The sequence below is a fragment of the Carassius auratus genome, chromosome 6, assembly GCF_003368295.1.
Source record: "Carassius auratus strain Wakin chromosome 6, ASM336829v1, whole genome shotgun sequence".
NCBI classification, from domain to species: domain Eukaryota; kingdom Metazoa; phylum Chordata; class Actinopteri; order Cypriniformes; family Cyprinidae; genus Carassius; species Carassius auratus.
Window position 1 is genome coordinate 9,181,288 of NC_039248.1, and position 25,880 is coordinate 9,207,167.

At 40.4% G+C, this 25,880-nt stretch overlaps 2 protein-coding genes across 4 annotated transcripts in view; one reads left to right on the forward strand and one right to left on the reverse strand.

Annotated features, from left to right (window-relative positions):
* Window positions 1-438: 438 nt before the first annotated feature.
* Window positions 439-17,843, reverse strand: ttll3 (tubulin tyrosine ligase-like family, member 3). Of its 3 annotated transcripts, XM_026260458.1 has the most exons (14): window positions 17,591-17,843; window positions 17,291-17,427; window positions 17,083-17,157; window positions 7,012-7,115; window positions 6,698-6,863; window positions 4,649-4,704; window positions 4,415-4,543; window positions 4,216-4,330; window positions 3,843-3,953; window positions 3,574-3,766; window positions 3,144-3,292; window positions 2,818-3,061; window positions 1,802-2,237; window positions 439-1,130 (listed from the first exon to the last, which is right to left on the reverse strand). In XM_026260458.1, the coding sequence occupies exons 3-14, from the start codon at window positions 17,099-17,101 to the stop codon at window positions 525-527; spliced, it is 2,328 nt and encodes a 775-aa protein (XP_026116243.1). In that variant the 5' UTR covers window positions 17,102-17,157; window positions 17,291-17,427; window positions 17,591-17,843; the 3' UTR covers window positions 439-524. The 3 variants fall into 3 exon arrangements, with proteins under 3 accessions (XP_026116243.1, XP_026116236.1, XP_026116249.1); XM_026260451.1 differs by lacking the exon at window positions 17,291-17,427; XM_026260464.1 differs by lacking the exons at window positions 17,083-17,157; window positions 17,291-17,427 and having other exon boundaries at window positions 17,591-17,842.
* A 1,071-nt stretch (window positions 17,844-18,914) lies between these two features.
* Window positions 18,915-25,880, forward strand: part of slc4a8 (solute carrier family 4 member 8) — a 28,820-nt gene continuing 21,854 nt past the window's right edge. Inside the window, exon 1 of the mRNA XM_026260402.1 lies at window positions 18,915-19,246. Coding sequence (XP_026116187.1) covers window positions 19,202-19,246 — 45 coding nt within the window. The 5' untranslated portion in view covers window positions 18,915-19,201. The remainder of the gene's footprint in view (window positions 19,247-25,880) is intronic.

Consider the following 25,880-nt stretch of genomic DNA (forward strand, 5'->3'; position numbering starts at 1 on the left):
TTTTGTAAAGTTCCTACCGTAATTACATCAAAACCTAATATTTGATTAGTAATATGCATTGCTAAGAACTTCATTTGGACAACTTTAAAGGTGATGTTACCAATACTTTTTTTTTTGTATCCTCAGATTCCAGATTTTAAAATAGTTATATCTCAGCCAGATATGGTCTATAATATTATGTGCTTTTTGATCTTTTTTGGAACTTAACAGACACTGGCCAAAGTATGCATAAATTATGTGGAAGTGACCAGTCAATACTCTGCATAGGATTTGTTTTTTTAAGAAAACTGGTTATAAATAAAAGCTTGTGCTCAAGAAAAAGATGCTGGAATCCTCTTCCTCAACTAATATGTTTTTTTCTTATTTTTGACAGTAGATTGCAAAGCGATATGGGTTTTAAATACAGTGCACTGAAATATAAACTCACAATACAACTGATGCAATCTAAAACTTCTTCATTCCTTTTAGGTCATATTATCACACAGGAATCTGTTTGAATTAAATCATGTTCTTCAAAAGGTTCATCAGGATGACTTCGGCCCTTCTCTGTCCGTAAAAGTGTCCATAGTCAGTCTATGGTTTAGCGACAGGTATTTCTGCATACGCAAGACAGGATAAGATATATTGACTGTATGCGTTTCATGTTTGTAGCGACCGGAGGTGAGCTGTTGTCTGGGTTGTAGATTTATTACGTCCAGTGATAGGGTTGGACGGTAAAGCGATGGAAGGTTGCTTCGTGTCCTGTGTGAAGTGGGGTGATTGGGCTGGGTGTGAGTGTGTGAGAGCTTTTGAGGATGAAGTTCTGCTGGGTTGGGAAGGACACAACAGGTTGAGGGCAAGACGAGTCTGTGGGGACGTTTCCTCAGTTTAGGTTGAAAGCCCAAAGACTTCTCTAACATGACTTTATGGGAGGAGAGGGTAGCACAGGCCTTCTTTACCTCTTCTGATTGGTTCTCCTTACCAGAAATGCAATGGCTGCTTATGAGCGAAGACTTGTAACTGCTGGATTTTGATGGCGGATCAGGGAGAGACTGAGTCAGAGGCTTGTAAACAGGGGCTCGAGGACGCCTGATTGAAGTCCCCTCTACGAGAAGATTCACTCCCACATACTGAGGAACTTCTACTGCTGCCTGAAGACAGAAGAAAAAAGACAATGTTTTGCATCTAGAAAATAAAGTTAGTTTTTAGGACACTATTTTGACCCAAAAAGCTATTAGACAATAATATTTTACCCTCACTGATTCAATTGATCAATTTTTAATTATTTAAAAGAAGTTATAAGTGAAAGATTGGAGTCAGTGTTTATTTTATTTTTTTATAATAATAGTTTAATTCAGAAAGGACACTTTGAATCGATAAAGTCACAGTAAAGATTTCTATTTAAAATATACGCTGTTCTTTTGAATTTTTTAAACATCAAAGAATGCTGAGAAAATATATCATGGTTTCCACATGTTTCCACATTAAGCAGCACAACTATTTTCAACATAGATAATAAGAAATGTTCAAAATGACAATATATCAAAAATCATATTAGAAGAATTTCTTAAAGAATGTTTGCTGGAAATTCATCTTTGACATCAAAGGAATAAAACACATTTATTAATTTTATATAATTTAAAATAGAAAACAGTTATTTTATTGTTGTAATAATACTTTACAATATTACTGTATTGCATTTTAGATCAAGTAAATGAAACCTTAGTGACCACACCATAAGAACTTTTGCTAAGTAGCACATATATATATGTTTGTTTGTTTTTCCATTTAGTTTGGTGATCTTGACATTGTGTATGTGTACCTGTTTGTATATGAGTTGGAAGCCACCAGTGTGAGCATTGCGGTCACAGCGTCGATCCAGCACCACCCTCAAGGTGTCTTCCTGTACAGCGGGACAGAGTCGAGCGGTGACTCCTGTGGAGGGTGCCATGGTGGGGCTGGCATTGATCTCCAACAGCCAAGGTCGCAAATCCCGTCCCAGCATAAAGTCAGCTCCGTAGAGCTCAAAACTATTTTTGCGAGGTTCCACACTGTCCTGTGCAGTCAAGAGAGTTTGGATAATGGCCTTCTGCATACCTGGAACAACCACCCCTTCCCACAGAATATCCTGGCCTGAAGCAGCCAACCAGGAGCGGAACTGTGAACATGACCACATGCACTCAGCGGGTAGACAAGGATTGCGATCTGGGCTTGGTTGAAAATGCTTCTGGATGGAGTTGTTGCAGAGATGTACAGAACTGAGATTGGATAGCAGAAAATTTTAGATTAATTGAAGCCTATTAAATAATCTCTCTTAAAGGAATAGTTCAACCTGAAAATGGAAATTCTGTCATCATTTTCTCACACTTGTTACTTCAAATCTACATGACTTTGTTTTTTCTACAGAACTCGAAAGTATATATTTTCTAGAAGTTCAACAGTTTTTGTCATTGCAGTAAAAGTCAGTGGGGTCCAAAACATCACTGGATGAAAAAAAGAAAGAAAGAAAAAAGAAAATAAATAAATAAATATATATATGTACTGTATATATGTATATATATATATATATATGTATATATATATATATATATATATATATATATATATATATATATATATATATATATATATATATATATATATATATATATATATATATATAGATAGATAGATAGATAGATAGATAAATAGATAGTTATATAGTTAGATATTGTTTGTGCTTTACAGAAAAAGTCGCACAAGTTTTTAACAACTTGCAGGTGTGTAAATGTTTTAATTTTGGGGTGTTTTCATTTTTGGGTGAACTATCCCTTAAATGTTTGGCATTTGTTTTCTCACCTATCCAGTGTATGAGTGGAGTAAGGCTGGGTGGAAAAGCGGAGGTAGCACTCACGGTAGAACCACACAGTAAGAGGGTTCCAGTCTGTGACCAGGAACCACTGTCTTACATCAAACTTAGTGTTATGCACGAGGAGAGGCCGCTCCAAGTACTTCTGCACCACCCACTTACTGTCCTTCATAATGCCATGGTCTGTATTTACTAAACTCAATATCTCATCCAACCTGTTCATGCACATTATTCCTACAACAGTAAAGTCAAAGTAAATTAAACAGTTTTGCTGTATTTTTATTCCACTTTTACTGCACAGTCTTCACCTACTCACCTCTGCCTCGTGACTTGGCCCCAGGTTTAATGATCCAGATGTTGCAGAGTCCATCAGTCTCCATCTGAGGGCAAACACAACTCATCTGCTCCAGCATGCATTTACAACGCTCCACATAAGCTTCACAGCCCTCTATCATCAGTCCTTCACTGCAAAGGAAATCAGCAAGAAATTTTTTATTATATCTTAATCTTTTGTGCTCTCGCAAGACTCCAACAGAAAGTTTTTGTTTTTGACATAACCGTGTGTACAAATTCTGTCATTTGTCTGATGTTAGAAAATTGCATACATTTGGAATAAGACATTTTTGCAGCTTCGTTTTATTTAATGATTTTCATTATAGAATTTCAGCCATCAAACTTTTAAAGATGATATGACATGATATGACTCATTAAGTGCACTATAAACAATAATCAAAAATCATACTCACTGAATAACCAAATAATAATTCCGAAGAAACACCTTCCACTGTTGCTCTGAGAGGGTAGGGATTGTTTCCAAAGTGTTGTCTATGTCACAGTGTTCTAAACTCTTAAGATACTCCTGACATATATCCAATGCATTGTCAATTATCGAGGTTCCAACCGTCTGATTGGCATGCTGTTTACGCAGCTTGCTCAGACCTAAAAAGGAGCGAAGAAGATGTTTGAATAATTTTAAGACCTAATGTGGGTATGTCTGTGTTAGTGTGTGCCATACCATGAGATTTAGCATCATACATCTCTCCGGTTCTCTTCCCCTCTGAATCCCCTCCATACTTCTCCAAAACATACAGCAGTAGACTTGTGCATGCAGTTCTTCTGAAATCCTCTGGAAAGAAAGAGAACAACATCAATTTCTTTCAGAGGATCACATCAGCGTTAGGTTCAATCCAGCAGGTTCAATCCAAGGACAGAGCAACCCATGAAAAGCTACATACTGTAGAACATAGGTCACAACTGTGCCTGTGTGCAACACATTTAACCCCAGACTGCCCCAGGGAGACTGTGAAGTTCATGTGGTGTAAATCTCTTTGGGAAATGAAAAGGAAACAATTAGCCAACAGGGGACAATAAAAATTAAGAGTACTGACCAATAAAAGCATGTTTATCATCCTCCGCCCCCAGTCTGTAGCAGCGTGGGAAGAATGTATCGGGATCTGCTTCATCAAACCACTGCAGATTTCTTAAGTGTATACACAAACCAACCTGAAATATATGAAATGAAAGGTAATGAGTAAGGGAAAGTGTTTTTATATAGAATAATTTTGGTTTCAAAAATTTGTCATGAACCTTGGTGGTGAAAGATCCTGCCTTTGCGTAATGATTGGTCATCTGGTCTTTACGTAAAGACCGACAGTCGATTGAATCCCTCCTGGTTGTCCAGTAGAAATATGGCGTCTCATTGCGAACCAACCGTGTCTAGGAATTTTAAATAATGATCAGGGACTGTCCACTGTCGACAAATTACTCCCAGCTGCTAGGGAAACTATCAGTGAAATGAAATTCAAGAGTTTCTAAACGTACCATTATATCGTACAGATCATCTGCCTCATCGTACCTCTCTCCCTCTTCTCCAAAGTCTGCATAAAGAAAGAGAGAAGGTGGTGTGACAGTAGTCAACGGACAGAGAGCATGATCTATGTCGCTGACATCCGTTTGCTGGAATGAGTGGTGTCCGGTTAGCAACTCAAACTATCATATCGAGCTTTAGATTACAGTGGATCATTAACTAAACAGTTTCACAGGATGCTTCAACCAAAGCATTTACAGTATACGTCACACACACACACACACATTTGTGGTTTGTAAGATTGTTTAAATGTCTCTTGTCTCTTGCTCACCAACGCTGCATTTATTTGATTAAAAATTTAATATTGAGATATATTATTATAATTAAAATGTTTAAAAAAAAAAATTCAAATGTAATTTATTCCTATGATGGTAAAGTTAATTTTCAGCAGTCATTACTACTACTCTCATGTAGGGATGGGCGATATGGCAAAAATTTAATATCACGATTTTTTCCAGAAATTCACGATTTAAACTTTTGTAAAATAGTAAAACCTCAAACAATAAGTTGTCTGAGCATTACAGCCAAACTAATTTACCTATTTTAAAAACAAAGTCTTACAAGGTAACGAAATCTAAAATAAATAAAATGGCCGAAGTGGGCAAAGATAAAAATCTCTGTCATTATTTTTATCTTTGATATTAAAAAATAAGAACCAAGATACACGTTACAAATACACACAATATACAAATAAAACAAAAAGATTTCAGTTACAGTAGGTGTATTTAGCATTAGTATTTAAGAAATTTGATTAACAAATAAACAAAAATTAAATCACTTAATTATTATTAAACATGTCATCCTTTACTCACTCTGAAGTATTTTTTTTTTTTTACCCGAATTAATTTCTTTCTTCTGTTGACAGTTGCTGGTCCCCAGTTACTTCCATAGTATTTTATTTATTTTTTCCTCACTGTCATGTTTGTTTACCCACTTTCTTTAAAACATCTTATTTTGTGTTCAGCAAAAGAAAGAAAAGAATACAGGTTTGGGACAACATGTGAGTGAGTAAATAATGATAGAATTTACATTTCTGGGTGAACTATCCCTTTAATGACAAAAGGTGTTTAGTACTGTTGCTTTAAGAGCTGCATCTAACATTGACAGGCACTCGTCCATTTTTCTCTCAGATGTTTACTATCACTTTAGACATAACCGTGTTTATGTGTAATCCTTCTGTTTTTAACTTCCACTCCAGTATTACGGCACGGCTGACAAGCTTCTTAGCGTCAGAACAGCACGCAAATTAAATGTTTAACAGTTAGGGCTTTAAAGCACATCCAAATAATGTACTTTCTTGATTGTGTGGGGTGTCCCCTGAGAGTAACTACAGCAGAGATAGCATTTGATGTGAAGCCTTTATTGAGACGGAGGCACGCTGTAGCACGATACTACAATATTTTTTCAAAAGCAGATCGTGGAGACATTTTAATCATCCACGATCAAACATCATTATATCGCACACCCATCTCATGCTCTTTCAGAACCCATTCTAATATGCTGATTTCATGCTCGAGAAACATTTCTTCTTATTATTATGAATTCTTGTGGAACCCTTGATTTTTTTCACATTACTTTCATGAATGGAAAGTTCAAATGAACACGTTTCTTTGAAATATTACAGTATACATGTCTTTACTGTCACATTTGATCAATTTAATGTGTCCTTGCTAAATAAAAGTAATAACTTGTTTAATAAATGTAATTGTGGAAAAACCCTAACCATCTGTTGTTTAAATTAATTTAATTATGATTACTTAGAAACAGGGATCATGCTGATTGACAAAAAGGTGCTAGACAAAGTTGACTATAGCTATTGAATATTTTAAATATGGTCATTTTTAATCATGTTTACATTTAAAACATTCCCAACAGAACATTGTGTTTGCAACTAACTTCTGGGTACAATTTAGTCCCCTGTGTATAGCTAGTAAACAAACCCATGCGCACACACACATAAGTGATGCATAGTATCTCATCATAGTTCTGTCAGAGACTCTCACCATCATCATCACTGCTGTCTCCCTCATCTGTGGCTTCTGTTTCAAGATCATGTCGACGTGGCTGGGGGACAGAGGGCCGTGGTAGGCGCCGCTCCACCCATCCTCTTGCACGCAGGCCTGCACGGATTATAGGATAGGGACCCAGCACCGAGAACACTTTCTTTTCCTACATTAGAATCAACAAAATAAACAGTGTATGTTCATTGAGATCTTGATGTCATCTCATCATTATTATTATTATAAAATTAAAGATAATTTGGAGTTCATCCATGCACTTCTTCTGCTGTGATTCATTAGGATTTTAGAAGCCTAACCTTTATAGCCTTGTCCACTAGAGTCTTAGCTGTCTTCAGTCTGTCCCCATTTAACATAGGCAGATTTACATAATTACAACGAGCTCTTCCTTCCAAGGGTTGCACTGTGACATACAGAAATGCTTTACAAGAATGCTGTACAAAATAAATAACAGGGTTGATCTTGAGTCTAGGATTTGGCAATAGTTGTGTTGGCAAATATACAGAAAAGAAAAAAACATTTAAATTGGTCTTCAATATCTGAAACAGTTCAAATCGTGTTTTGATTTCAGTCTACTAATGTCAACCGATTTTTTTATTGTTTTTTTTTTTTTTTGGTGGGGGGGGGGTTAGGTGTAGGTTATTAATATAAATATTTCAGTATAAACATCACTGTACCTATGACAGTATCTAACTGACTGTTCAAATATTTAAGTTTTTTTTTATGCCTTTCAAAAACATCTTATACTCACCAAGGCTACACTTATTTGATTAAAAATTAGGGCCGGGACTTTAAAGCGTTAATTGAGATTAATAAATTACAAAAAAAATAACGCGTTAACTAAGATTAATTAATTACAGAAAAAAAATTCCCGCATTTTTAATAACTTATTTTTGTACCGCGGAACATTTCTCACTGAATGAGTTTTGGCGGACTGATTATACTGGAGCACCAACTAGCGTTCGCATATCACCGCAGCACATCCAGTGTTGCCAACTTAGCGACTTTGTCGCTAGATTTAGCGACTTTTCAGACCCCCTGTCGGAAAGTCTTTTATTTCCTGTCATTTTATTTTGAAACTATAATGATGTCATATCCTTTCCGAGCGCATCACATCCTCATTCCCGACTCCGCATTCTGTGGGATGGTGGCTCGCGTGTGCGTAACCTAATCGAAAGTAAGTTTCTTCTTGCACTAAGATGCAAATATTGCCATCTGACTTGTTTAGATGTTGTATACTTTCACCTGTTTTCATGTTAAGTATATTATATGTATGGTTTGATACTTTCGTGTGTATTTCTTTAGTTAATAGGTATCACGTGAACATGTCATAAGCCTTGTTAGACTGGAGATTGTTTCCTTTACATTATCTCAGCCTTAAGCTGTATTCTCGAGTGCTATATTTCAGTTCTTATGCCCTGTAGTCCCACTGCTAAATCGTGTTTAGCCTCTGTGTCGCTGTCAGACGCACCTAGAGTGAAATTCAGCGCTCCCTGGCCATGCGCCCCTCAGGTGCTGAGCGCATGGGGTGCAGTTGCGCCCCCTTCCACTAGAGGGAAGCGAAGACCACCAAATCCATTTAGTATTCCTACGTTGCCTCATTAACCTTTCGTATGCCTGTATATTAGTTGTTTATGACTCTTTTCAGGTTATTTGACCAAATTATTATATTTCAGAATTCTGATTCCATGTTTATTATTGCATTGGATATTACTGTATACCTTTGTACATGTTTTTTATACTTTTGTACATTGTGATTATTATTTTATTCTTTGTTTCCTTTATAGACCACACACACAGACACCCACACATATACCTATTTGTACACCAATGATTGTACCCAAACTACAATATTAAAGTTTGCTGGAACAATTTCTCCGTGCCCTTCTCTCTGACCGGAGCCCTGTCAAAGGAAACTGCCAGACCAGTATTATCCCATTCAGAGTGTCCCACTCTATCACATGGTCCTTCGAGCCGGATCTGACAGCTTTCTGGAGACAATATGGAGCCAGGACAACCATCTGCAGATCCAGCAGTGCGTTCTCGACCCCAGCGGGAGATACAGTTACCAGCATCCCTTGCAAACTTTGAAGTTGGGTACACACCGAGAGTCACAGTACTCCCTTCCACCGAAGCTGAGGAACTCGGAGCAGCAGCCCCAGCTCAAGACATCCCAATCCCTGATCCACTTTCATTGCCATCTGTGAGAGCAGAGTCATGTCGATCCTGGGTATCTTCTCGTCGTAGCAGACCAAGATCTCGAGCCAGTGCTGCCTCATCAACTAAGAGGTCCATTGCAGACGGGCTATCCGAGCTACAAAGTGCCATGTTGGAGGAACAGGTCAAGCGGATGGAATTAGCAGAAGTGCAGCGGCAGATCATGGAGCAGACGCTAGTGGATGAGCAGTGTACTCTTCTAGACAAAGAAGCCAGAGACGCCCTCTATGAGAAGGAGGAACTTCTCAGAGAACAAGAACGGCAGAGACGTCGACTGGAGGAGAAAGCAGAGATGGCATACAAGAGTAAAGAGGCTATCACCAGGCATCAGATGTTGCGACGGCGACAGAAAGAGAAAGAGATGGAATTGGCGCAAGCAGCTCTTATCACGTCTTTCCTGAAGGAAGAAGGAATTGAGAGTCCCCGTTCCTCCAGGCCCCTCAGTGAATGTGAGTACAATCTAAGGTCCTCATCAGAAGTACAGCCTCTCCTACTCCACTCACAAGATGGACATGGACTGCTCCATTCTACTCCATCTATGCATGTAATGCCACCAGTCTCCAGTATAGTCAGAAGTCCACCTGTCTCGACCAGTCTTACATCAGTCCTGCCCGCTCCACAAGTGAGTGCTTATACTACTACTAGTGTACTCTCTCAGCCACAGTCTACGTATCTTACTATGATTCCTCCTCCAGCAATCATCAACCCAGCTTCGCAGTCGGCTCCCAGATCAGCCGTGAGTGCCGTTACCTTATGTTCTCCGCCACTGTCAGTAGGACAGTATATGGCCCCACTTCGCCAGCCACACATGGTCTATAGTCAAGCCCAGGTCCAATATGTGCCTCCACCTGGTACACCTCTACAGCCAGTGCTATCAGCTGCTAACACGCTGTCCTATCCTTACAGCGCCATGCCACCTTCTCCACGACAGGGCACAGCGCCTTTAGATTACAGGACAACGCCGGGTACAGACCTCATGGAGCTCCTAGTTGCCACATCTTATGGCCTTCCTAGACCTACTCTACCTCACTTCACCTCAGGTAAAGAGTCAGACTTTGCCCTGCTTAAGATGGCTTTGGATAATCTGCTCAACACACATGCTCACCTCACAGAGCAGTTTAAATATCAAGTCCTCCTCGATCACTTGAAACTGCCAAGCGCCTACAAGCTAGCCCAAGCTTACATGTACCATCCAAAGCCATACACCTCGGCCCTCCAGGCTCTCCAAGATAAATATGGGCAACCGCGTCAGCTCGTGCAGAGTGAACTGGGTGCCATCTTAAACTCACCTCACGTAAGATCTGGAGATCCAGAGGCATTTGACAACTTTGCCCTCTCAGTACAAGGTCTAGTTGGCATGCTCCGCTCCCTTGAGGGTGAGAATGGCTATGAACTGCGATGTGGCTCCCACGTCGACAGGCTGCTAAGCAAACTGCCTACTAGCTATCGAGATGCGTTTGTGGAGTACAGCATAAACCGAGGCATCCTGAGGACCGGCACAGATCAGACCTACACGCTTGAAGACTTCTCAGTTTGGCTTCAGTTAAAGTCACAAGCAAAGCGCATTTCATCTCGAGCAGCTCTGATGTTCCAAGACCAGCCTAAGCCAGTTAAGGGCAAAAAGAAATCCCAGGGTCCTTCATCCAACGTGTTTTACAGCACTGAGAGTCAAGCTAAGGTAGCCCCTCCAGATCCTGCTCGCAGCACAAAGTCACCCAAAGGTAAACCCAGTGTGAAGCCTTACTGCCCGTACTGCGACGCCCGTGAACATTACCTCAGCTTATGCCCCAAATTCAAAATGCTCACTCCATCAGACATTTCCGCCTGGATCAAAGACAGAGGCTGTTGGAGGTGTGGCAGGAACCATAAACCTGAGGCATGTACTCTCAAGAAGCCTTGTCAAGTGTGCAAACAGCAACACCTGACCGTGCTCCACGAAGTGTGTTCCCAAGAGGCTAAGAAAGTGTTAATGGTCAGTGCTGCTCCCGACACCATATACGTTGACCGTCCTAGTCGTCCGCAGAGAGTCATGTTGAAGCTAGTTAAGGTGCGCCTGTACAATGCCGAACACACTCTGGAAGGTTTCGCTATTCTGGACGATGGATCGGAGAGAACCCTCATCCTTCCCTCAGCAGCCCAGCATCTCCATTTAGCTAAAGAGCCTGAAAGCTTGCCTTTACGTACTGTCCGCCATGAGGTGATCCGTCTACAAGGAGCCGCTGTCTCGTTCGACATCTCCCCAGCTCATTCTCCCAAACAAAGATACCACATCTTTCATGCCTTCACCGCTAGTGAGCTGAGTCTGTCTGAGCATAGCTATCCTGTCAAGTCACTCATGCGCAGATACTCCCACCTGCAAGGTCTTCCCCTGCCGAAGGTTGACAAGGTCCAGCCGCTTCTGTTGATAGGCTCTGACTTTCCACATCTGCTGCTTCCCAAACAACCGGTCCGAGCAGGTCCTCCTGGGAGTCCTGTAGCTGTGCGTACTGCTCTTGGTTGGACATTGCAAGGCCCCGCCAACCTTAACCTCATTGGTGAGCGCACTCACTGCTACTTCACCATGTCTACTAACTCAGAGCTGCAACGGCACGTTGAACGACTGTGGGAAGTTGACATAACCCCGTATGCCAAAGCCAAGACTGTGATCCGCTCCAAAGAAGATCAGCAGGCCCTAGAACTGCTGGAACAGCGCACAGTCAAGGCAGAGGTGGATGGAGTAACAAGGTATGCTACTCCACTACTGAGGCGCAAAGCAAGCCTCACGCTCTGGGCTCCAAAGCACACATTGCTCCCACAGCTACGGAGCACAGAACGCCGTCTAGCCAAAGACACTGCTCTAGCTAACACCTACTGTAAAGAAATACAGAAACTTGAACAGTTGGGCTACGCCAAACCTTTACCTCCTGACACAGTAGACAGCTCCACAGAGTCCTGGTATCTGCCGCACCACGTTGTCCACCACAACGGTAAGGCGAGGATTGTTTACAACTGTTCCTACCAGCACAACGGTCAAAGTCTCAACAGCCAACTGTTGCCCGGTCCGACCTTAGGTCCTACTCTCCTCGGTGTACTTCTTCGTTTTCGAGAACACAGTGTGGCTATCAGTGGTGACATCAAAGCGATGTTTCATCAAGTTCGCCTGCTACCAGAAGACAAGCCCCTTCTCCGTTTTCTCTGGAGAGGTATGAAGAGGGAGGATGAACCAACGGTGTATGAGTGGCAGGTTTTGCCATTCGGGACGACATGTAGTCCCTGCTGTGCCACATACGCCCTGCAGCGGCATGTGAAGGATAACAGCGGCGGTTATGAGGACATCCTACACCTTGTGGAGACTGCCTTCTACGTCGACAACTGTTTGACCAGTGTCACGAACGCTGATGAAGCCAAGACCATTATCAACCGCATGCGTAAACTGCTCTCAGCTGGAGGCTTTGACATCAGGCAGTGGGCCAGTAACATCCCCACCGTTGTTGAGCATCTTCCATTGGAAGCGAAAGCAGCAAGCACCGAGTTGTGGCTCTCTCAGTCTCGACAAGATCCCGAAGAGCCAGCCTTAGGCCTTCGCTGGAACTGCCTTACCGATCGCCTTGGGTACCGCCACAGACTAGTAGAATATTCACAGCCAACTCTGAGGAACGTCTACAAGGTGATGGCAACACAATATGATCCCCTCGGATACCTAATTCCATTCACCACACGAGCGAAGATCCTGATTCAAGACCTGTGGAGAGTGGGAGTTGGCTGGGATGAACTGATCAGACCAGAGGCTCTGCTGGATATCTGGACACAATGGGAGAGTGAACTAATCCATCTTCCTCAAGTGGAAATCCCCCGATGCTATGTCCCATCAGTAGCAGATACTGGGGCACCCAGACGAGAGGCACACATCTTCTGCGACGCCTCTGAAAGAGCCTACGGAGCCGTTGCTTACCTCCGCACCCAAGAGAATCAAGGTGAAGTCCACATTGCATTTGTGATGGCTCGGTCACGAGTGAGCCCTCGCAAACAACTATCCATGCCACGCCTCGAACTGTGTGCTGCTTTAGCCGGAGCCCAGCTGGCTAAAGTCATTATGACAGAACTGTCACTCCCTTCCCAGCAAGTCACTCTCTGGACTGACGCGATGACAGTTTTAACGTGGCTCAATTCCGACTCGTGTCGCTACAAGGTCTTTGTAGGAACTAGAGTCGCAGAAATTCAAGAGCTCACTGAAAACTCGACCTGGCGGTATGTCCGCACCACTGACAATCCAGCCGATGACCTTACTCGTGGCAAACCCCTGCTCGAACTCAGCCAGCCGAACCGGTGGAGCCAAGGTCCACCATTCCTCCTACAACATCCAGACTCCTGGCCAGTGCTTCCGTTAATAGAAGCCCAAGAAGCTGACGAGGAAGAACTTCGGAAAACATTGTTCTGTGGAGCCACCACTTGCTTTCCGACCACGACACTCCAGTCTGATATAGACAACTGGGACAGTCTTCTCAAGGCTACCCATGAGAGCCTTCATGGGGCGGCTGATGACCAGAGCAGTCCCACCATGACAGCAGCTGATGTCCAAACAGCAGAGCTACATGTCCTCAGACAAGCCCAGAGTGAGTCCTTCCCTGAAGAAGTGGAAGCTCTTGCTGCTGGTAAGTCCATCTCGAGACTGAGTCGCCTGCTCATGCTTGCTCCAGAGTATGATGAAGCTGTGGGCCTGGTGAGAGTGGGAGGTAGACTACGCAGAGCAGAAGATCTTGACCCAGATGCGATGCATCCTATCATCCTCGATCCCAAATCTTATGTCACGAAGCTGCTCATTAAGAAATATGATAGTGAACTGCTACATCCAGGTCCCGAGCGGGTTTTCGCCGAGATGAGGAGAAGATATTGGATCCTCCGGGGAAGAGAGTCCATCAAGCATCATCAGCACGCCTGTGTTGAATGTCAGAAATGGCGCGCTACTCCAGTGGTCCCTCGGATGGCAGACTTACCCCCTGCCAGACTCCGCTTATACAAGCCACCTTTCTGGTCGACTGGAGTCGATTGTTTCGGTCCCTACAATGTCAAGGTGGGCCGGCGTACAGAAAAGCGGTGGGGTCTGATTTTCAAGTGCATGACGACGAGCTGTGTACATCTTGACCTACTGGAGAGTATAGACACTGATGCTTTCCTGATGTCCCTCCGCCGCTTCATCGCCCACCGCGGAAAGCCATTTGAGATCCTGGCTGACAGAGGAACCAACTTCCGAGGTGGAGCTGCAGAGCTGCAAGCCAGTTTTGCTGCTTTAGAAGTTCCTCTTCAAGAACAGCTGGCCAGACAGCAAATCGAGTTCCGTTTCAACCCTCCTGGCTCTCCACACTTTGGGGGAACGTGGGAACGAGAGATCAAGTCGATTAAGTCAGCTCTCCAAGTCATCCTTCAGGACCACACCGTCGCTGAACCTGTGCTGCAAACTGTGCTGATTGAAGTGGAAGGAATACTCAATGCTAAACCGCTTGGGTACCTCTCCTCTGATGCTGCGGATCCGGATCCCGTCACACCAAATCTACTGTTGATGGGACGCCGCGATGCATCACTCCCACAAGCTGTCTATGCATCTAGTGACCTTCTCAGCAGAAGAAGATGGCGCCACAGCCAGATCCTGGCGGACCATTTCTGGTCCAACTTTATCCGTCGCCATCTCCCGGACCTACAGAAGCGGTCGAAGTGGCACAAGGACACTGACAATCTGGTTGCTGGCCAGGTGGTGATGGTGGTTGATTCGCAGCTACCCAGAGCTCAGTGGCCCATTGGGAGAGTGGTGAAGACCTGTTCCGGTTCGGATGGACGAGTCAGGGCAGCTGAAGTTAAGATCAAGGGACAGACCTACCTACGGCCAGTCGTGCGCCTTGTGCGGCTGTCAGCCTGGGAGGATGAAGATGACGCCAACTAAGTAGACTTTCTTTGGGATTCAAATTTATTGCTAAATTTGGGGGCGGCTATGTCGGAAAGTCTTTTATTTCCTGTCATTTTATTTTGAAACTATAATGATGTCATATCCTTTCCGAGCGCATCACATCCTCATTCCCGACTCCGCATTCTGTGGGATGGTGGCTCGCGTGTGCGTAACCTAATCGAAAGTAAGTTTCTTCTTGCACTAAGATGCAAATATTGCCATCTGACTTGTTTAGATGTTGTATACTTTCACCTGTTTTCATGTTAAGTATATTATATGTATGGTTTGATACTTTCGTGTGTATTTCTTTAGTTAATAGGTATCACGTGAACATGTCATAAGCCTTGTTAGACTGGAGATTGTTTCCTTTACATTATCTCAGCCTTAAGCTGTATTCTCGAGTGCTATATTTCAGTTCTTATGCCCTGTAGTCCCACTGCTAAATCGTGTTTAGCCTCTGTGTCGCTGTCAGACGCACCTAGAGTGAAATTCAGCGCTCCCTGGCCATGCGCCCCTCAGGTGCTGAGCGCATGGGGTGCTGTTGCGCCCCCTTCCACTAGAGGGAAGCGAAGACCACCAAATCCATTTAGTATTCCTACGTTGCCTCATTAACCTTTCGTATGCCTGTATATTAGTTGTTTATGACTCTTTTCAGGTTATTTGACCAAATTATTATATTTCAGAATTCTGATTCCATGTTTATTATTGCATTGGATATTACTGTATACCTTTGTACATGTTTTTTATACTTTTGTACATTGTGATTATTATTTTATTCTTTGTTTCCTTTATAGACCACACACACAGACACCCACACATATACCTATTTGTACACCAATGATTGTACCCAAACTACAATATTAAAGTTTGCTGGAACAATTTCTCCGTGCCCTTCTCTCTGACCGGAGCCCTGTCAAAGGAAACTGCCAGACCAGTATTATCCCATTAAGAGTGTCCCACTCTATCACACCCCCATAGCGACTTTTTTCCAAAAAAGCGACTAGCGACAAATCTAGTGACTTTTTTTGACAGACCTTATTTAGTCTCTGAGACTCTCCGGTACTGCCGCACGAGCTTTCTCTCTCTCTCGCTCTCTCCCAGCGTGCACAACGCCTCTCTCTCAACAGAAACATTCAAATGTACTAATAAATATACTAATAAAAAACTTTTATTGAGAATTTTGACTGCCTTAAAATGCAGTACATGAGCACAGAAAGGGCAAGATAATATGACGCACTTACGTCATGAATATGCTAATTAGCACATGACGTCATCTAGCGACATTTAGCGACTTTTCAGGCAGGGTTTAGCTACTTTCCATTGAAAGAAGTTGGCAACACTGAGCACATCGAGCCTCAAGTATCACCTAAACGCAAAACATATAGCAGCTAGTGTGGACTTTACACTTTATGTTGAACTATGTATTATTTTGTTGGTGCAACAGTTTATGTTGAGCTCTTCATTGTTTTGGCCAAGGTTATTGAGAGTTGGAATTAGTATGTTATGGCCTCTGAAGCAACAGAGAGATGTTTTCTAATAGTCAGTGTTTCCAATGTTCTGAATGTAATTGACAGTATTGTGTTTTACTTAAAAAAAACACTTTACAGAAGGTTCCAGCACCTATAAGCTTCCTGAATTTCTGAAATGTACTATTTCTAAATTGTTTCTAAATATGCTATTGCTACACTTCATGGCAAAAATTGCACTGGTCTGCAAGACTTGGTTGAACAAAAATAAACAATATTTTGTTGCTTAAGCTTATGTATTCAGTCATTATTCAATGGTATACTATAAATCCATGTGAAAAAAATTACTTCTCACTGTTCTCAGGTCAAATATTTATATGCGATTAAAATGCGATTAATTAATTACAAAGCCTCTAATTAATTAGATTAATTTTTTTAATCGAGTCCCGGCCCTATTAAAAATACATTAAAACTGTAATGCTGTGAAATATTAACAGATTTTTTTAGTTCTCAGTTTTTTTCAGGATTCTTAGATGAATAGAAATTTTAAAAGAACAGCATTTATTTTAAATAATAACTTTTTTTAAACATAAAAAGTGTCTCTACCCTTTGCTTGCTGAATACAATTATTCTTATTAAAAAAAAACCTGTTGATCCCATACTTTTACTTTCAACTTCTAATATCTCTGTGAGTATGTTAGGTGACATCGTAAGAGGGGAAAAAATGTGTATATATATTAAAATGTGGCATAAGTGTGTACATACTGTACCTTGCATATGTTGGTGCATGCTTGAGTTAATTTCTCATATCACTCACAAAATAGGCAAGTCTTTCCCTTTTCAACCTAAAGTTCGAAGTGAGATAAATTTAATGCATTGTTCACTCATTAACTCTCTCACACAGCAATATATATTAAACTGGAGAGATGACAGCTCTCGGTCACAATGATAACCATGAGATGTGAAAGCTGTCCGTACTTTAATGCATCGATAGTTGAACACTGTAATTTGTCACTGCCTGGGAACGACTTTACACAGAAGCTCATACTCGGATCCAACATACAACAAAGAAAAAAAAATCTATGCACATTCCTCCCCAACTCAGTAGAACTGTACTAAGTAAATAAAGAAGCACATCGCAATATTTAATTTCAAACTTATTTCACTAGTTTATAAATCCACTTGACATTATAAAACTTAAAAAATAACAAAAACACGTGGAGCTCCTCAGGCCCGTTCACGGCCATAGTGATCTTGAGAATCGCTGAGCAAACTCACCTGGACTGCGACGGTCACCTCTGGATTTGACACCCGCCAGAAGCAGTCTGTTGAAATCGATAAGGTCACCGGTGCGGCCAGCCTGCCAACCGGCCCGTGGAGCTGCGGAGAAACGCTCGTTCAGCGCGTGCGCACTGCACACACTCCAGCTCCACCGCGCTGTTTACATCACCCTTGACAACTGTTTCCTGGAAACGGATGACGCCGTGCGTCAAACCAAGCCGGAACACACAATGCTACAGTTGTACACTGAGGAATTTAATATTTAATATTCAGATAATGCTTAACAACAACGACTGTTTATGAAATATTCAATTAGCATCCCTTTATTATACTCTTTTGGCTCCATTAAATTAAAGACATACAGACTGGGCTTTTGAATTATTACGAACATTAGCGCTAAATATAGAATGTTTCAGAAATGTCAGGGGGTTGAAATCCACATCCTCATTATATAGAAATCTCCTCGGGGGCACAGTAATAACAATTAACTAACATTTTATTGTCTATTAAAAGTGTCATAATTAGTCGCTTTGAAAGGCACTTGAATTATTCACTGTTCCATAACAGATTGATTGTTAAAGCGTCATATCAGTTGTCAAGTCTACGTGATCTTTTAGCTTGGCCAGAAAGAACACAATAACATGCACATCACTATTTAGGCTATCAAATGCATGATTACTGTAAGACTAAACTGCTCCATAGACACTGCGTGGACTGCCTCTAAAATATTTATGTTTTGCTTTGTTTATTTGTGATTACCTGTATTTTTGGAATAAAGTTGGTCTATGTAAGGCTGCCTGTACATAAGAAAAGACACTAGATGGCAATGTATGCTATATTTTAAAGAAATGTTATGAGTCATGATTTGAATGAAAAACCGAAATTTATAACACCACGGTGTTAAGCGTCTTTATATATCTTATGGAAAGCAGAGAGAAAATAATTGCGTAATTATTAATACTTTTTTATTTAATTATTGTCTAGATAAGCAAAATAATGATTTTATGTATGCAGACATATTTGTATTGTGAAAAATAAATGAGTAGCATTGTTAATGGCGTTTATTCACTTATCATAAAAAAATAAACCCCATTCACTAATCAATTACGGCATTCTGGCTTTAAAAAAAGTAGTTTACCTAGACACTAAATCATGCTTTTTCAACACGATCTTATATAAACTTCACTTACTTGAGACGCTGTGACGCTGTTCACATTATTTTCACTCTCAAGAATTGTACAACTATTTCCGGCACTTTCCTGTATAGGTGCAAAAACGCATCAATCGAATTACAGCTTCAGCAACAGTCCCATTTCGAGCTCTCTGATTGGCTGAACCACATATGATGCTGCCACAGTCAGTACCTCTTTCCAAGTCCTGGAGAGCGCGCGCCTAACAACAGCATTAAAGTATAGAAAGGGCGAATGCGCGTTTACATCTCAATGTTAGTTTAAGAAGGGACCAAGAGTACTTCATGTCTAACCGTATATGCATCAAGTGATCTGGAGTTTCTCAACAGGAACTGTAAATCTGATCCGCGTCGCTGTATTCCTTCTGTGCAAGCTGCAATCAACGCACCTTTGACTCTGCTTTAAAACGGAGTTAAGCATGCCTGCCGAGAACAGCGACCAGGAGAGCATGCTGAGCTATCAGGTAGTTCATACGATGCGTACTTATGTGTATATTGCAAAACTGATAAGTGTGTTAATTCGTTTTATTCCTCCAGTAACTTAGAATAAGACATGTACTACAGGAAACAGCATGTAATGTGCCATATTATGTCATAGATCAATATCTACAAAAGACTGCCTTTTTATGATAAAATTCTTGAATGGAATACAAACACATCCGGGAGCCCCATTAGAGCAGGGATCAATAGTACTGTGTGTTCCCTCTCGCCCCCATTGCCACAAAATATCTTATTGACGCTACACTTTCGGTCTATAATTGCATCCCGTTAAAAGCGGGCAGTTCCTATTTCCGCGCGTGGATGTGTGTTATTGCGGTGTTACAGGCACGTGCAGCAGCAGTATTCCCACCAGCTCGCATCATTCGTTTATTATACGCGTCACTCTGACTGTGTGCTTGCCGGTATAGCGGTGTCTTGTCAAGGCTTAGGGCGTTATTGCAAGAGGGAGCGCGTTACGCCATAAACTGCTTTTAGAAATGAAAGCTTTTAGCATTTGATGATGTTGTATCAATGAGATTATTGTGCAAAATATGGCTTCCTTTGGGGAGCGCGTACTGCCAATGTACCCCGCTACCCTCAAATGACCTTGACGCCATCCTCTCTTGCTGAGGGTCCGTCTTTAGACTGCAACAGCGCTATTGGAGAAGCTTTTCAGCGCCAAAGTAAACGCTGCTTGTAAAGTGAAATGCTTGTAGCTTATCATTTGACACGTTAGGAGGAAACCTGACTCCTGGCTCTTTTGAGCAGCTACTGCTTCCTGTCATTAAGGCTATGAAAGGATTAATTTGCCCATTAGTAAAAATTCATCTTCTAACCGCCAAACTTGTATTGACTATTTCATCTGTGAACACAAAAGGAGAAATTATGAATAACTGACTTGTTACTCTTGTACATTACAATTAACAAGGATTTTAAAATGAATTTGACCCAAATGAGTTTGCCCCAAGGCCATCCAAGATGCTAATGAATTTATTCATCTGAAGATATTTGGATAAATGAAGCATTGCATTATTAGTTTTTTAAGGCATCCTCTGAATTGAATGGGTGCTGTCAGAATGAGAGTTGAAACATAACATTATTTTACAAATAGTCTGTCAATTATTGTATTCTGAAGTAAAAGCTGCATGTTTGTAATTAACACATATATCGTTCTAACTTCAAACTGTTGCTTCTGGCTTAAATACAAGTCAAAACAATGGGTAGCACTTTATTTTACAGTCCTGTTCCTGTACAGGACTTACTATAATAATTACAATAACTACGTAACAATAGGTACTAACCCTGAACCTACCCCTTAACCTAACCCCATGTAGTTACCTTGAATTACCAGAACTTTCTTAGATAAATACACTGTAAGTACACTATAAGTACATGTAAGCACACATACTATAAAATAAAGTACAACCCAAATATGTTTGTGTATATGAATTATGGAAAGTTAAAGTTAAAATGCCTTAAAATGATTTATTTGTTTCTTTAAAAAACTCTTTCAGTTAACAAGACCTTAAAACTAGACTAGATTTGTGTGGATTATTTGTGATTACATGTGATGTTTTTATCATTTGCTTGGACTCTCATTCTGATGGCACCCATTCACTGTAGAGGGTCCATTGTTAAAGGGGGGGTGAAATGCTCGTTTTCACTCAATATCCTGTTAATCTTGAGTACCTATAGAGTAGTACTGCATCCTTCATAACTCCAAAAAGTCTTTATTTTTATTATAAGAGAAAGATAGTCTGTACCGATTTTTCCCGGAAAAACACGAGCGCCTAGAGGCGTGACGTGTGGGCGGAGCTAAAGAATCACGAGCGCCAGTAGGCTTTTGAGTTGAGAGCATGTGGAAGCTGTGACACAGATCCAGAGGCTGAAATTTAACAAGAGCAGCATCAGCAAAGGCGGTATGCTATGTGGTATGTACTGAAACTGTATATATTTGCTTAGCGGTTTTGGAAAATGACTAAGTTCCACTTTATGTCGTCTTTTTTTTTTTTTTTTTTTTTTTTTTTTTTTAAGCGGTACATGTGGAAAGTGCAGTTTGATGACAACATCGCATGTTGTTTACTTGATGTGCTTATGCGCTGATAGCTAAGTTAACAACACAGACATATTTGAAGCAGTTTTACTAACCGCCTGCGGTTCCAACACACAATCGTGACCCTTTTCCGTTGGGACTGCATTATCCTTAAGAAATAAACGATGTGCAATCCGAAATGCAGGGAAGAAACAAAAACACTTGCACAACTCCGTTGATGCTCTGTAAAAATAAACTCCATTCACTGGTCCCTTAATGCTGTTTCTCTTTTGGTAATCTGTGCAGGGTTGTCTTGCCCTGGCAACCAAAAACACACTTCTTTTGTGACTTTTCGCGACGCTCTCGCTCTGATCAGGCTGTGCTCAGCCTCTCTCAGTGCTGTGCTATATGGGAGCACGCGCTCTTCCGGCAGAAGAGCGCGCACTTAGGACCCATATAAGGAAATTCCGCTCCATCTAACGTCACACAGAGCCATACTCGAAAAAAACTTTCCGAAACTTGTGACAAACCGGAAGAGGTTTTTTTGGAACAGAAATACTCCTTCAAACGTGCAACTTAATTTTTGAAACTTTGTCCATGTTTAGCATGGGAATCCAACTCTTTAACAGTGTAAAAAACTCAGTATGCATGAAATAGTATTTCACCCCCCCCTTTAATCAAGTGATGAAATGTTAAATATCTCTAAATCTGTTTATCTGTTATCATCTTGGTTAACCTGAAGATCAGCATTTTTAAAGTAAATTTTAATTTTAGGGTGAACTTTTCCCATAAAGCTAAAAAACTGCAAATGTATCATGAAAGTCATTTGTATACAGTATATGAAGTCTTCTGTATCCATACAATGGTTTTGTGTGAGTGCGTGACAAACCCACTGAACAGTTATTATTCACTGATTATTTCCACTCAAGTGTGTTGTTAACAACTACAGCTGAATCATTGAGTAAACTGGAGAACCAGATCAATCCACTTCATGAACAAGTCATTCAGTGGGTGAACTCAATTGTTCATGAATCCGGCACTGTTGCATCTCTCATGTAGGTGCCAAGGGAAGTTAACAGTGGTGATAATCAATATTTTGAGGGAAGAATGACTTAAAATCCAAAAGACTATAGAAATATGTTGTAGAGTAGCATTGAATTCATGAATTATTTTGACTATTTTAATTTTACGGTGAATTATTCTGTTTATAAGTTTCATAACATCTGCTTGAAAGACTTACTAGCCTATCTAAAAAAAACATTAACATTATGGGAATTAAATAAAGTTTCCGTACTTCTGAACATACAGGTGCATCTCCTGCAATGTTGTGGAAAAGTTCATTTATTTCAGTAATTCAACTCAAATTGAAATTCAACTCAAATTGTGTATTAAATAAATTTAATGCACACAGACTCTAGTAGTTTAAGTCTTTGGTTCTTTTAATTGTGATTATTTTGGATCACATTTAACAAAAACACACCAATTCACTATCTCAACAAATTAGAATATGGTGACATGCCAATCAGCTAATCAACTCAAAACACCTGCAAAGGTTTTTTGAGCCTTCAAAATGGTCTCTCAGTTTGGATCACTAGGCTACACAATCATGGGGAAGACTGCTGATCTGACAGTTGTCCAGAAGACAATCATCGACACCCTTCACAAGGAGGGTAAGCCACAAACATTCATTGTTCAAAGGAGCTGGCTGTTCACAGAGTGCTGTATCCAAGCATGTTAACAGAAAGTTGAGTGGAAGAAAAAAGTGTGGAAGAAAAAGATGCACAACCAACCGAGAGAACCACAACCACATGAGGATTGCAAAGCAAAATCAATTCAAGAATTTGAGTGAAATTCACAAGGAATGGACTGAGGCTGGGGTCAAGGCATCAAGAGCAACCACACACAGACGTGTCAAGGAATTTGATGAACCACAGACAATGTTAGAGGCATCTTACCTGGGAAAGTTTTGTATTTCATTTGGTAACCAAGGTCCTAGAGTCTGGAGGAAGGGCGGAGAAGCTCATAGCCCAAGTTGCTTGAAATGTTTAAAAGCATTTGTTTATTCAAATTTCATGAATCAAAAACAAGAAAATGTAATCACTGACTGTTCATTACTCATACAAATTCATAAATTCTGGTTTGACTTAATTTTTCTGGATTCTGTACTTTTATGATTTAATACTTATATACTATCAAAAAAGTGGTAATGAAAATGCATACATTTTTTAAAAAAGTTTTGCAAAGGGTTGCACTACAGAGATTTACTAAAATAAAATGAGGGAAAAAATTATATTCCTTAAAAATGTTTATGTAAATTATTATTATTATTTTTATTTTATAAGTAGGCTACAATATAGTACATAGTAGTCATCATTTCTGTCAATTTCTCTGAGTTAAAAGTGGATTTTTATTTTGACGGGTTGTACTGAAGAGCTTGGAGTGTCAGAATGTATTTGTTATTGACCGTGTTTTTATCAAATAAAATGATGAAATAATTATTAATTGTTCTCTCAGTGAGGCTCTCAGTGTTTGTGTTCACGTCCTCAGATAGTGAGACAGCAGGCAATGTTAAACCAGGCACTATAGAAACGCCGGCGCATACTTGAGTATGTAGTAAAAGACACAACGCCGCTCATTCACAGAGAGACATGCAAAACAAACAGATAAGAATATATATTTATATAGCAGTGCTTTTGTCATTATTTTAAAGGTTTGTTTTTGATTTATTATTCAATCATCAAATCACACATTTTATGTGACATCTGCATTGTAGCTAGCTACTGTAAATTCTCTGGATTCTGGGATTCACTCAACATCACAGAAATCATAATGCTTAAACCTTAAGTTATAAATGGGACATAGCTGTATCTGCACGGAGGGATGATATTCTGAATAGGTAAACATGTTTGATGCGTTTCCTCGTTTTGCAGCCGCTTTCCGAACACAGTTTTTGCAAACTGTGTTGAGGACAAATAAGCATTCGTCTTTTCTATTTAAAAAGTATTCCCATACTAGTGCCAGTTTTAACTCATATTTTGACATGGGATAGAGATTAGAGATAATGGCCTCTGTCTCTGATGTAGTCGCCATTGTACGTGTGGGTGGAGCAAGAGAACAGTTAAGTGGAGAGTTGTTGTATAGGCACAGGTGAGATACTGTGTCTGTTATTTTCTCCCAATACCGTAGATAAGCAAGTGTACACAATATGATAATCGCACATGTTTATATCATGGTATATCGTTATACCAGTATATCGTTACAACCCTGGTCACTGCACCCGTTTAGCAAGAAATTTTGGAGCACTTAATGCTTCCTTCTGCTGACCAGCTTTTTGAAGATGCTGATTTCTGATTTCAAGCAGGATTTGGCACCTGCCCACACTGCCAAAAGCACCAAAAGTTGGTTAAATGACCATGGTGTTGGTGTGTTTGACTGGCCAGAAAACTCACCAGACCTGAACCCCACAGAGAATCTATGGGGTATTGTCAAGAGGAAGATGAGAAACAAGAGACCAAAAAATGCAGTTGAGCTGAAGGCCACTGTCAAAGAAACCTGGTCTTCCATACCAGCTCAGCAGTGTCACAAACTGATCACCTCCATGCCACGCTCAATTGATGCAGTAATTAAAGCAAAAGGAGCCCCTAGGAAGTATTGAGTACATGTACAGTAAATTAACATACTTTCCAGAAGGCCAACAATACACTAAAAATGAAGTATTATGAAGTATTCTAATTTGTTGAGATTAATTGGTGGGTTTTTGTTAAATGTGAGCCAAAATCACAATTAAAAGAACCAAAGACTTAAAGTACTTCAGTCTGTGTGCAATGAATTTGTTTAATACACAAGTTTCACAATTTGAGTTGAATTACTGAAATAAATGAACTTTTCCACAACATTCTAATTTATTATATGCACCTGTATATGAGAAAACTTTATCATCCCTTGGATAGGGGCTGTGGAGAGAAAGGGCATGTGCAAAGCCTCTTTTTGTGAGGAAAACCAATCAATAGTTTTTCCATTTGTTGAGAAATGTGTGTTTATTTAGACACTCTCAGCAGAGAGAGTGAATAAGAGGGAACCATTCAGAACTCTCTTGGCTCAATATGTCCATTACATTAATGGCGCCTGAAACCTTTCCTTTCAACCCAGATTTCATGTCATACCTTCTTTTTTTCTAGTATGATCCTGAGAGGTTTTATTGAATACATTTACAAGAAAATTCTGATCAATCTTTTATGAAAAGTTTTAAAACTGATTTTTTTAGTGTTGAGCACTGATGGTCAAATTTTTTAAAAAAGGTCCTCTTCATGTATGATAAAACTATAGCATGTTCACACTTTATAAACACTGCCCATTTTGCAAAGATAATATACATTTTAATTTACAACTGTGAAGAAAAAAAATGGTTTAAAATATATTTTTGTATCTCATTCTATTCAGGGCCTTTATATTAATTATACAGCATGTAAGAAAAATCTCAACAATGTTTTAGCTTAGAGAGTTTTTTTTTTTTTCATGTTGTTATCACTATTTGTCTGATGCTGTGCTCTTTTTATACCAGTCAACATCTCTCTTTTTCTCATTTG